Raw genomic sequence first — 13,079 nt, 5'->3', positions numbered from 1 at the left:
CCCCCAGGAAGAAGATAAAAAAAAATCTACAAACATAGCAACAAATGATGAAAGAGATGAGCATTTTTCCTATTGGCTAAAATAAAAAACGACGAAGTTCAAAAACGTCGGACAACGCTGTATGCAAACGCGCAAATACGTGTTAATACATGCGACAAAACGACCGAAACCGATACACTCAGGTGTGAATGCGGCCTAAAAGTTAGGCGCCAGCTGTCATTTTAAGGGAACATTGGCTACCTGGTCCCCGAGAACTGGCCAGCCCTGGTCTAATGGCGCGTACACACATAACCGTTTTTCGGATTGTAAAAAAATTTGTTTTTTTTAATGTCCTTAAAAACGATCGTGTGTGGGCTCCAGAGCATTTTTCACGATGTAAAAAATGGCCATTAAAAATTTCGAACATGCTCTAATTTTCCACGTAGTTCTTAACGTTGTTTAACGTTGTAAAATAAAGGTCGTGTGTGGGCTTTAACGACGTGAAAAAAACGTGCATGCTCAGAAGCAAGTTATGGGACGGGAGCGCTCGTTATGGTAAAACTAGCATTCGTAATGGAGATAGCACATTCATCACGCTGTAACAGACAGAAAAGCACAAAGACTGCAAAGCGCGAATCAGCAAAAGCAGCCCCAAGGGTGGCGCCATCCGCATGGAACTTCCCCTTTATAGTGCCGTCGTATGTGTTGCACGTCACCGCGCTTTGCTAGAGCATTTTTTTTTCACGATCGTGTGTAGGCAAGGCCGTTTTAACGATCGGGTTGAAAAAAACTGTTTTTTCTAGACCATTAAAAATTTAATATTTTACAACTCGAAAAACGGTTGTGTGTATGCGGCATAACATTTTTTTAGCATTCCTATTCACAAAAACACTTCAACCAGCACGTCATAACCCGTGTTATTATTTTCTACCCCAAAGCTCTCATCTCGCCCTCATGACACAAGTATCTCCCACATATTCTGGAGCTGCTGTCATACACAAGCTATTTAAAGCTTTTGTCACAAAAAGATTCAACCTCTTCAAGAAAGAACTCGTCCAAAGAGATAACAAATCACATTTCTGACAGCTACAAATGGTCTGTGGTCATAGCATCCAAATGTAATAGACAAAAAGAGCTCCATTTACAGACACCTTTCCTTGCAGCAACAGCTCCGCTCAGGAAACATCTACGGGTTCTAAACACATGCTAGATATCGAGATATCGCCAGTCAATAACGCAAGCTGGCAGATTTTTCTTCGAGTTCCTCAGCTCTGTTTTAGTCACCAGCAGCTAGAACCCAATATGCAACCATGTAAAAAGTTCTATTTTAACCTCATCGGTCGGTCCACAGAACTTGTTTCCAAAATGCATCAGGCTTGTCTATATGTTCATTTGCAAAGTTCAAACGCTGATATTTGTGGTGAGGACGTAGAAGAGGTTTTCTTCTGATGACTCTTCCTGGAAGACCATATTTGTACAAGTATCTCTTTATAGTGGAATAGTGTACCACAACTCCAGTGTCTGCCAGATCTTTCTGGAGGGATTGTGCAGTCAAACGTGGGTTTTGAATTGCTTTTCTCACAATCCTGCGAGCTGTTCTGTCTGATATTTTTCTTGGTCTTCCAGATCTTGCTTTAACTTCCACTGTTCCTGATGACTGCCATTTCTTAATTACATTCCGAACAGAGGATATTGACATCTGAAAACGCTTTGCTATCTTCTTATAGCCTTCTCCAGCTTTGTGAGCGTCAACTATTAAGAGCCCTTTGACACGTACGGACCGTATGTCCGCATTTTCATCCGTCCGTTGCGGATGAAAACGGGACATACATGGGTTCCTATGTGATTACGGGTGTCAGCGGATGACCATCCGCTGACACCCGTAATCGTACACCTCTGCAAAGATCCGCATTTGCAGACGGAAGAAAATCCTATTTTTCTTCCGTCTGCCGGATTGAACACGGACAGTGTGCGGGGACCGCCCTGTCAGCTGCCAGCTCAGCTGGGATTTTACGGAGGATCCCCGCTGAGCGGATCATTACTGATCCGCCCGTGTGAAAGGGCCCTTACAGTTTCGGTTTTCTAGACAACTGCTTAGAAGAACTCATGGTGCTGATTGTTGGGGCAAGGTCAGATGAGTCTGGGCATTTAAAACCTTTGAGATTGACATCACCTGGTCTTCCCAGATGATGATTAAGAACAATCCATGATACTGGCAGGTCTCAGCTTTGCAAAGGCGGCAGTGCGTGCTATAAATTCTGCAGGGTGCCCAAACTTTTGCAGACACCATTTTTTTGTTTTCTGTAATACTGAAAGTGTAAATGATGGAAATAAAATCTAACTTTTTTTTGACATATTATAAGAATGTCTAATCTGTAATTTGATGCCTTTTGGAGATTTTTCCATCTTTCCTTGGCTTCGTTATGCACATTAATACAAATTTTTACCTGGGGTGCCCAAACTTTCGATCCCCACTGTAGCACACCAAATGAGTAGTCTCCTTTCAACTCTAACTGGAATCCTTGTGCCCTTCATCCCCTCTACCCGGGGGTCCACCCGCCCTTCATCCCCTCTATCCGGGGGTCCACCCACCCTTCATCTCCTCTATCCGGGGGTCCACCCGCCCCCCTTATCAGAGTCCATGAACCGTTCCTCCCTTCTACATGGGGGTCCATGCACCCTTCATCCTCCTAATGGAAGCTACCCTCCTGTGCATGATGGCTCCAGTGTATAAACCTGGAATATTGCTGCAAGACACCAAAAATACAAATTTTTCCCGCTGTCAACTTTATTGTCAAAGCTTACAAGCAACCACCATAAACAAGATCCATTTTCACTTAGGAGGGGGACAACACTACCAATACAGAGTGTCACCTACCCAAAAGGTCGACCCTGGATGCCCCATTTCAATGCATTATTCCTGAAATACACCACAAGGACCAGCAATATGGGAGATTCAGAGTCATCTGCAAATATTAAAGATGCAAATCTCGTTCTGTACCTTCCTAAAAGACACGGGAGGAGGAAGAGGAGGAGGTGGTAGGGAAGTCCGGGGAATATTTTTGCAAAGCAAACCAACAAATGACCGATGCTAATCAGTGAAACAAGGCAGGTGTAAAGCGAATGCTCTTATAATGCCATTAAACCACAATTAGCTCATTTATTTATCTCTGAATCAATTGTTAATAATTGCCAACAACTCACATATCAGGGATACAACAAATACGAGGAGAGATAATATTTCAACGATTGGGACACAATATTATGATTATGTTTCACAAACACCATCAGCATTCTCAGGGCTTAATAATAGTAACAGAAAAGAAAAAACAAATGACACCAAAAGACAAACACAGCACAGTCTTCATTTCACAGCAACCTCAGCAATACGTAAGCCTTTCTAAGCCTATTTCTGACATTGTTGCTTACAAGTTAAAATCCTTATTTTTTGCTAGAAAAAATACTTAGAACCCTCAAACATTGTATATACATTTTTTTAGCAGAGACCCTAGAGAATTAAATGGCAATTGGTGCAATATTATATAACACTGTTTGCGCAGCGGACTTTCAAACGCAATTTTTTGGGGAAAAAAAGGACACATTCATGAATTAAAAAAAAAAAAAAATGAAACAGTAAAGTCAGCCCAATGTTTTTGTATAATGTGAAAGATGATCTTACGCCGAGTAAATAGATACCTAACATGTCATGCTTTGAAATTGCGCACACTCGTGGAAAGGCAACAAGCTACAGTACCTAAAGACTGTCATAGGTGAAGCATTTAAAAAAAAAAAAAAGATGTAACAGTTACCAGGTTAGAGTTACAGAGGAGGTCTTCTGCTAGAATTATTGCTCTCACTGCGACGATCGCGTCGTTACCTCACATGTGTGATTTGAACATCGTTTCCTTTTTTCGAACGCAACTTATGTATGCGTTATCTTTGCTGCGTGAGAACGCGGGGTGCTTTAAAAAAAAAAAATTTTTATATATATATATATATATATATATATATATATATATATATATATATATATATATATATATATATATTTTATATTGTCCTTTAAAAAAAATTCTGATGACTTTTATTGCTGTCACAAGGAAAGTAAACATCCCTTGTGACAGTAATAGGTGGTGACAGGTACTCTTTATTGAGGGATCGGTGGTCTAAAAGACCCCAAATCCCTCCTTTGCACTTAAAGTGGAGGTTCACCCAAAATCTTAATTTTTAACATTAGATTGATGCTCATTTTGTCAAGGGGAATCGGGTGTTTTTTTTTAAATCGAAGAAGTACTTACCGTCTTAGAGATAGATCTTCTCCGCCGCTTCCGGTTATGGTCTTCGGGACTGGGTGTTCCTTATTGATTGACAGGCTTCCGACAGTCGCATACATCGCGTCACGATTTTCCGAAAGTAGCCGAACTTCGGTGCGCAGGTGCCGTATAGAGCCGCACCGATGTTCGGCTTCTTTCGGCTACTCGTGACGCGATGTATGCGACCATCGGAAGCCTGTCAATCAAATAGAAACGCCCAGTCCCGAAGACCATACCCGGAAGCGGCGGAGAAGATCTCTCTCTAAAACGGTAAGTACTGCTTCGATTTAAAAAAAAACACCCGATTCCCCTTGACAAAATGAGCCTCAATCTAATGTTAAAAATTGTTTTTCGGGTGAACTCCCGCTTTAAAAGTATTCAGATCGCCAAAATCAGCGATTCTGAATACTGTAGTTTTTTTTTTTTTTTTTTTTTAATTGGCGCCATTGGCAGCCGAGTAAACTGGAAGTGACATTGCTTCAGTGTTTTTACATCAGAGACCCGATCAAAGTCGAATGCAGGTTTGTTCGGGTCTTAGCCTAGACAGCAGACGCGCCGATTGGTGGCTTGGGTCTCCCGGTGGGATGGGAGGCCCGGGAAGAGCAGCGGAAGGTCACCTTAGGACAGTGGTGGCGAACCTTGGCACCCCAGATGTTTTGGAACTACATTTCCCATGATGCTCAACTACACTGCAGAGTGCAAGAGCATCATTGGAAATGTAGTTCCAAAACATCTGGGGTGCCAAGGTTCACCATCACTGCCTTGGGATAACAGCCTAGCAGCTTTTAGCCGCATCGGTTGTTACCGCTAAAAAGCCAAACTCTGGCTCTAAAAAACGGTACCGGGGTGATGCCTGCAGCTGGCATCACCCTGGTTTACCCCTTCAAGCCATGAACGCAGATTTTTGTACGGTTGGCACGAAAGGGGGGGGGATTGTTCAAGTTTGTTCTTTTAGAATACGGTTTTGGTAACTAATAGAGGCCATACAAGCACCAATAATCATTTCTCTCCCAATAGGAATGATTGATCTATAGGCGACAAGGCATTTGATAAATATGCCACACACAGGGAAATGGATATTGATCAATAGTTATGATACAACTGTAAGTTATCTATTGTATCTCAGTTTCCAACATAAAAGCTCAATCTGAATGACTGGCTCTCTTTGATCGAATCAGATGTAAAAAAAAATCGATCTGAATGGAAGTTATGGCTATTCAATTGATTGCAGATCTGATCTTTAATTGGATGACAAAATTGAACTGTATATGGTCACTATCTGATTTGATTATCAGATCATGTGTGATTCGATCAGATTACCAGCCATAACTTCCCTTATAAATCGATTAAACTGAGTCAATCTGGCAAGGCAGAAAACGATTGATCATTTTGCACAGATCAGCAGCACTGAGATACTTTGTTCATGAATACGGTCAGAATTAATTTGATAAGATTATGAGGTTACATGGTGGAAACAGAGATGCCATTGTAATTCATCTATCATGATCCAGTGCCTTGTGAGCCGCATATTGGGGTTGCCAACTATTATTGATCTTATGGTTAATATATTATTGTTGATCAATTATTCCCAGCAGAAGAGATCGATAGGAAAAGCATATTAATTGTTTATTGAAGCGTGTGCGGCCTCCATAAAGAAGATTGTACAATCAGGATTGTATACCGCATGGGCAGCTTTATAATGCAATTTCAATAATGTGTAACAATTGTCTGCAATCTCAAATAATAATATTATTTATATTATTATATTATTATTTATAAACAATTTCACACAGCACAGTCTGCAATCCTAATAATATGTAAAAATCGTCTGGATACTTTGTAACACTTTTACAGGATATCATTAACAACTTCTGATCTTACACAGTTAATCAGGTTGAAAAAAAAAAATCCATCCAATCCAGATCACGTCCAGGATTGTACAGATCGCAATATGTTTCTGTCTGCAGACTTCCTTTGAGTGGCCTATCACTTGATTGGGTTGCCAACTATTATTGATCTCGTTATTGTTGATCATTTACTCCCATCAGAAGAGATTGATAGGAAAAGAAGAATGATTGTTTATTGAAGTGGGTACAGCCACCATGAAGAAGATTGCACAGGTTGTATACCAGTGGTCTCCAAACTGCGGCCCTCCCACTTATACAAGACACTATTCTGCCATCTGACACCGACAATGGAGCACCATTTCTCCCACTGACACAACTAATAGAGCACTATTACTCCCTAGGATACCAGCAATGGGGCACTATTCCTCCCCCTAATACCAGATGTACAAACAATGATTCCAGGAAAATTTCTACTCCCACTGGCCAAAGTCCAGCCCTCCAAGAGTCTGAAGGACAATAAACCGGCCCTTTGTTTAAAATGTTTGGAGACCTCTGTTGTATACTATAGTTACTTTGTAACACTTGCATAGTCTATCACTGCCAGCTTCTGATCTGATCCAGATAAAGTCCAAGATTGTACAGATCTCATGTTTGCATCTGCAGGCTTCCTTTGAGTAACTGATAGTTTGATTGGGTTATCAATCACTATTAATATCATTATTGATACATTTATCCCATCAGAAGAGGAGATAGATCAAAAAAGATAAACAATTGTTGATTGAAGTGTGTACGGCCACATTAAAGAAGATTGTACAATCACACTGTATAGTGAATGGGCAGAAACCTCAATAATCTAAATAATAATAATAAGTAACAATTGCACACAGCACAGCCAGCAATCCTATTAATATGCAACAACTGCCTTGATAACACTTGCACAGTCTATAACTGCCAACATCTGATCCAAATAAAGTCGAAGATTGTACAGATTGCCGATGTTTGTGTCTGCACACATGCTTTGAGTGACCCATCGCTTGACTAGGCAATCAACGATTATTGATATCATCATTGATCAATTATTTCCATCTGAATCGATTGATCGGAAAAGATTAACGATCGTTTATTAAAGCGTGTGCGGCCACCGTATAGAAGATTGTACAACCAGGTTGTATACTGTAGTGCAGTGGTCATCCACCCTGTCCTCAGGGCCCACTAACAGGCCAGATTTGGTAGATAACTGAAATACATGACAGGTGATATCATTTGCTGCTCAGTGATTGCAGTATTCTAGTCTGCATCTCCCCAAGGTAATACATAAAACCTGGCCTGTAAGTGGGCAGCAAACGCAATAATAATCATCATCATCATCATCATCATCAATTGCCTAGATACATTGTAACATTTGCATAGCCTATCATTACCAAGTTCTAAACCACATTTAAAGTCAAAGATTGTACAGATCGCTGGTTTGCTTCTGCAGACTTCCTTTGAGCGGCCTATTGATTAATTTGATTGTCAACTATTACTGATATCATAATTGATATATTATTAAGAGATAGTAGGTTATATAGAGATCGATCGTAAAATAATAATGATCATTTATTGACGCGTGTACGGCCACCATGAATAAGATATTATTGGGGTTGCTGCCCATACACTATACCAGTGTTTCTCAACTTCAGTCCCCAAGCGCCCCAACAGGTCATGTTTTCAGGATTTCCCTCAGATAAAAACGGCTGTGGTAATTACCAAGGGTCCTTTCACACGAGCGGACCGTTCGTCCGTTCATTACAAGTCCGTTAACGGACTTGTAATGAATCCCTATGGGAACGCGTCCGTTAGCGGATGGAGCATCCGCTAGCATCCGTGTCAGTCGGGATCCGGTTTTCCGAACGGAACGGACCGGAATGCAGACGGACAGACGGTCCGTCTGCATCCGGTCCCCCATAGGGGACAGCGGAGCAGAGACAGGGCGGTCCCTGCACTGTGTGCGGGGACCGCCCTATCCGCCGACAGCTCAGCGGGGATCCCGGCTGAGCTTTGGCGGACACACGGAGCGGACCCAGAAACGGTCCGCTCCGTGTGAAAGTGCCCTAAGGCACTGAAACTGATCAAATCACCTGTGCAAAATAATGGAAATCCTGAAATCATAGCACATTGTAGCACATTGAGAAACACTTCACTATACTATGTAACAATTTGCTTCAGCCTTAATAGTAATAAGTAACAATTGCACACAATTCATTCATTCATTCAGTCTACAATCCTAATCATATGTAACAATTGCACACAGCACAGTCTCCTGATCATATGTAACAATTGCACACAGCACAGTCTCCTGATCATATGTAACAATTGCACACAGCACAGTCTCCTGATCATATGTAACAATTGCACACAGCACAGTCTCCTGATCATATGGAACAATTGCATGGATTCTTTATAACACTTGCACAGGAGATCATTACCAACTTCTGATCTGATCCAAAAAAAGTCGAGGATTGTACAGATCGCTCACGTTTGTGTTTGCAGACTTCCTTTGAAATGGCCCATCGCTTGATTGGGTTGTCAACTATGATCGATATAATTATTGATATATTATCGTTGATCAATTATTTCAAAAGAGATCGATCAGAAAAGAAAAATGATCCTTTATTGAAGTGTGCATGGCCACTATAAAGAAGGTGGTACAACCAGGTTGTATACTGTAGTGTATGGGCAGCAACCTCTATAATAATAATATTATTATTATTATTATTATTATTATTATTATTATATATTATTATTAATAATGTTGCTGCCCATACGCTATAGTGTAAGATTTTCCGAAAGTAGCTGAACGTCGGTGCGCAGGCACCGTATAGAGCCGCACCGACTTTCGGCTACTCGTGACGCGATAGATGCGACCGTCGGAAGCCTGTCAATCAAATAGGAACGCCCACTCCCGAAGACCATACCCGGAAGCGGCGGAGAAGATCGCTCTCTAAAACGGTAAGTACTGCTTAGATTTTAAAAAAAACTACCCGATTCCCCTTGACAAAATGAGAATCAATAAAATTTTGGGTGAACTCCCGCTTTAATTGGGTGTCACCCATTGATATATTATTGTTGATCAATTATTACCATCAGAAGAGAAAATATTAATAATGATTGTTTATTGAAGTGTGCATGACCACTATAAAGAAGATTGAAGATTGTACACTATAGTGTATGGGCAGTAACCTTAATAATAATAATAATAATAATAATAATATTGAGGTTGCTGCCCATACACTATAGCAGTGATATGCAATTAGCGGACCTCCAGCTGTTGCAAAACTACAAGTCCCATCATGCCTTTGCCTCTAGGTCTCATGCTTGTGACTGTCAGAGTCTTGCTATGCCTCGTGGGACTTGTAGTTCTGCAACAGCTGGAGGTCCGCTAATTGCATATCCCTGCACTATAGTGTACAATCTTCAATCTTCTTTATAGTGGTCATGCACACTTCAATAAACAATCATTATTCTTTTCTGATCGATCTCTTCCGATGGGAATAATTGATCAACAATAATATATCAATTATGATATCAATGGGTGACAACCCAATTAAGCAATGGGACACTCAAAGGAAGTCTGCAGTAGCAAACATGGCTGTGTACAAGTTACAATGTATCCAGGCAATTGTTATTATTATTAAACAACTGCCTGGATACATTGTAACACTTGCACAGCCTATCATTGCCAATACCTGATCCAAATAAAGTCGAATATTGTACAGATCGCTCTGCAGACTTCCTTTGAGTGGCCCATCGCTTGACTGAGCTGTTAACCATTATTGATCTCATAATTAATATATTATTGTTGAGCAATTATTTCCATCAGAATAGATCGATTGGAAAAGAATAATGATCATTTATTGAAGCGTGTGCAGTCACCATAAATTTGATTGTACAGATAGTATAGTGAATGGGCAGCAACCCCAATAATATGTAACAATTCTCATAATGATAACAATAAAAAAATATATATATATATATATATATATATATATATATATAATAATAATAATAATAATAATAATAATAATAATAATAAAATATTATTATTATTAATAAAAAAATAATAATAAAAATATATAATAATATTATTATTATTATTATTATATATTTTTATTATTATTATTATTTTTTTATTAATAATAATAATATTTTTTTATTATTGTTATTATTATTATTATTATTATTATTATTATATATTAATAATAATAATAATAATAATAATAATAAAACAACCCAATTAAGCAATGGGACACTCAAAGGAAGTCTGCAGTAGCAAACATGGCTGTGCAAAAGTTACAATGTATCCAGTCAGCTGTTATTGTTATTATTATTATTATTATTTTTAACAATAAAAAATAATAATAATAAAAAAATAATAAAAAATAAATATTATTATTAATAAATAAAAAAATAATAATAATAATAATAATAATAAAAATAAAAAAAATTATAATAATAAAAATATATAATAATAATAAAAAAAAAATTATAATAATAATAAAAATATATAATAATATTAATAAATAATTACCATTTGCACACAGCACAACCAGCAATCCTAATCATATGTAACATGTGCAGCAACCTCAATAATCCTAATCATATGTAACAATTTCCTGGATACTTTGTAACATTTGCACAGGAGATCATTTCCAACTTCTGATCTGATCCAAAAAATAGTTAAAGATTGTACAGATCGCTCACATGTGTGTCTGCAGACCTCATTGAAGTGGCCCATCGCTTGACAGAATTATCAATTATTACTGATATTATTGTTGATTATTCCCATGATAAGAAATCGATCAGAAAAGAATATCGATCGTTTATCAAAGCGTGTACAGCCACCATAAAAAAAAGACTACAATCAGATTGTATACTGTATGGGCAGCTTTATACTGCAATTTCAGTAATATGTAACAATTCTCTAATAATAATAATAATAATAATAATAGTATTATTATTATTATTAGAGAATTGTTACCTGTCTACTATTATTATTATTATTATTATTATTATTATTATTATTATTATTATTAATAGTAGACAGGTAACAATTCTCTAATAATAATAATAATAATAATAATAATAGACAGGTAATAATAATAATAACAATAATAATAATAATAGTAGACAGGTAACAATTCTCTGTAATAATAATAATAATAATAATAATAATAATAATAATAGACAGGTAACAATTGCACAGTCTCTCAATAAAATGTAACAATTCCCTGGATACTTTGGAACACTTGCACAGGAGATCATTTCCCACTTCTGATCCGATCCAGATAAAGTCGCAGATCGTACAGATCGCTCATATTGGGGTCTGCAGACTTCCTTTGCCTGCAATTACCGGCCATCAGATAATAATCGCATGCAGATCACCAATCCTGTCCATTCCAGGAAAGATCTGGTTTCGCAGTTACATTTTCAAGTATTAAAAAAAGTGACCCAAACAGACAGATATCGGTGCGATCACACACGCAGTCCACACACAGCCCGATTATCGGTCGATCTTACCTTTTCTTCTCCTTCTCCGCAGTCATGTCGCCGATCAGATAGTCACAATAGCAGCTCCCGGGGCGATCTCGTCGTCCTCAGCAGGTTGATCACACAGGCAGCAAACAAATACAAATGCACCAAAAATAAAAGGAGAAACTAGTCCTGAGCCGATAGAAGTCCTTGAGATCCTGAGATCGGCCGGCTATACAGTCTCAGGTCACTGCTGAGGATTGTACAGCCGCCCAGGGAGGAGGAGGAGGGGGGATCGGAGAACCCAGGAGGGGGGCAGGGAGGTTCACACTTGTGTTGGGACCGATGTACGGCGGATCCTGAGCCGCTCCGAACACTCTACTCAGCGCTATACACCGATCTGCCAGCTTCCCCTGCTTCACTGAGGGGGCGGGGCATCCCACCGCTCACCCTGTCACAGCAAGCAATCGATTGGCGCTGGGGGTGCACGCCCCCGCCTGCAGTCACCGCCCCCTCCGACACGCCCATGGGGTCAGGCAAGTTGACAGCGGACGCTGATGGACTGTAAGACTTCGAGATCGTTATTGTTGTCCTCTCCTCCTGTGGTGTTCGGTCATGCCTGTCCTCTCCTGAGATGTACTGTCATGTCTGTCTTAACCCTCTGAGATGTACTGACATGTCTGTCCTCTCCTGAGTTGTACTGTCATGTCTGTCCTCTCCTGAGATATACTGTCATGTCTGTCCTCTCCTGAGATGTATTGTCATGTCTGTCCTCTCCTGAGATGTACTGTCATGTCTGTCCTCCCCTCCTGAGATGTACTGTCATGTCTGGTCTCTCCTCCTGAGATGTACTGTCATGTCTGTCCTCTCCTGAGAATCTCAGATGTACTGTCATGTCTGTCCTCACCCTCTGAAATGTACTGTCATGTCTGTCCTCTCTTGAGATGTACTGTCATGTCTGTCCTCACCTCCTGAGATGTAATGTCATGTCTGTCCTCACCTCCTGAGATATACTGTCATGTCTGTCCTCCCCTCCTGAGATATACTGTCATGTCTGTCCTCCCCTCCTGAGATGTACCGTCACGTCTGTCCTCCCCTCCTGAGATGTACTGTCATGTCTGTCCTCACCTCCTGAGATGTAATGTCATGTCTGTCCTCACCTCCTGAGATATACTGTCATGTCTGTCCTCACCTCCTGAGATATACTGTCATGTCTGTCCTCCCCTCCTGAGATGTACCGTCACGTCTGTCCTCCCCTCCTGAGATGTACTGTCATGTCTGTCCTCCCTTCCTGAGATATACCGTCATGTCTGTCCTCCCCTCCTGAGATGTACTGTCATGTCTGTCTTAACCCTCTGAGATGTACTGACATGTCTGTCCTCTCCTGAGTTGTACTGTCATGTCTGTCCTCTCCTGAGATATACTGTCA

At 39.9% G+C, this 13,079-nt stretch overlaps 1 protein-coding gene across 1 annotated transcript in view; it reads right to left on the bottom strand.

Annotated features, from left to right (window-relative positions):
* EPAS1 (endothelial PAS domain protein 1) overlaps positions 1–12,077 on the bottom strand; it is a 244,659-nt gene extending 232,582 nt beyond the window's left edge. The window contains exon 1 of the mRNA XM_040351560.1: positions 11,699–12,077. Coding sequence (XP_040207494.1) covers positions 11,699–11,724 — 26 coding nt within the window. The 5' untranslated portion in view covers positions 11,725–12,077. The remainder of the gene's footprint in view (positions 1–11,698) is intronic.
* Positions 12,078–13,079: the final 1,002 nt, after the last annotated feature.

The sequence above is a fragment of the Rana temporaria genome, chromosome 4 (assembly GCF_905171775.1).
Source record: "Rana temporaria chromosome 4, aRanTem1.1, whole genome shotgun sequence".
Taxonomy (NCBI): Eukaryota; Metazoa; Chordata; class Amphibia; order Anura; family Ranidae; genus Rana; species Rana temporaria.
This window is presented reverse-complemented; position numbering and strand designations above follow the sequence as displayed.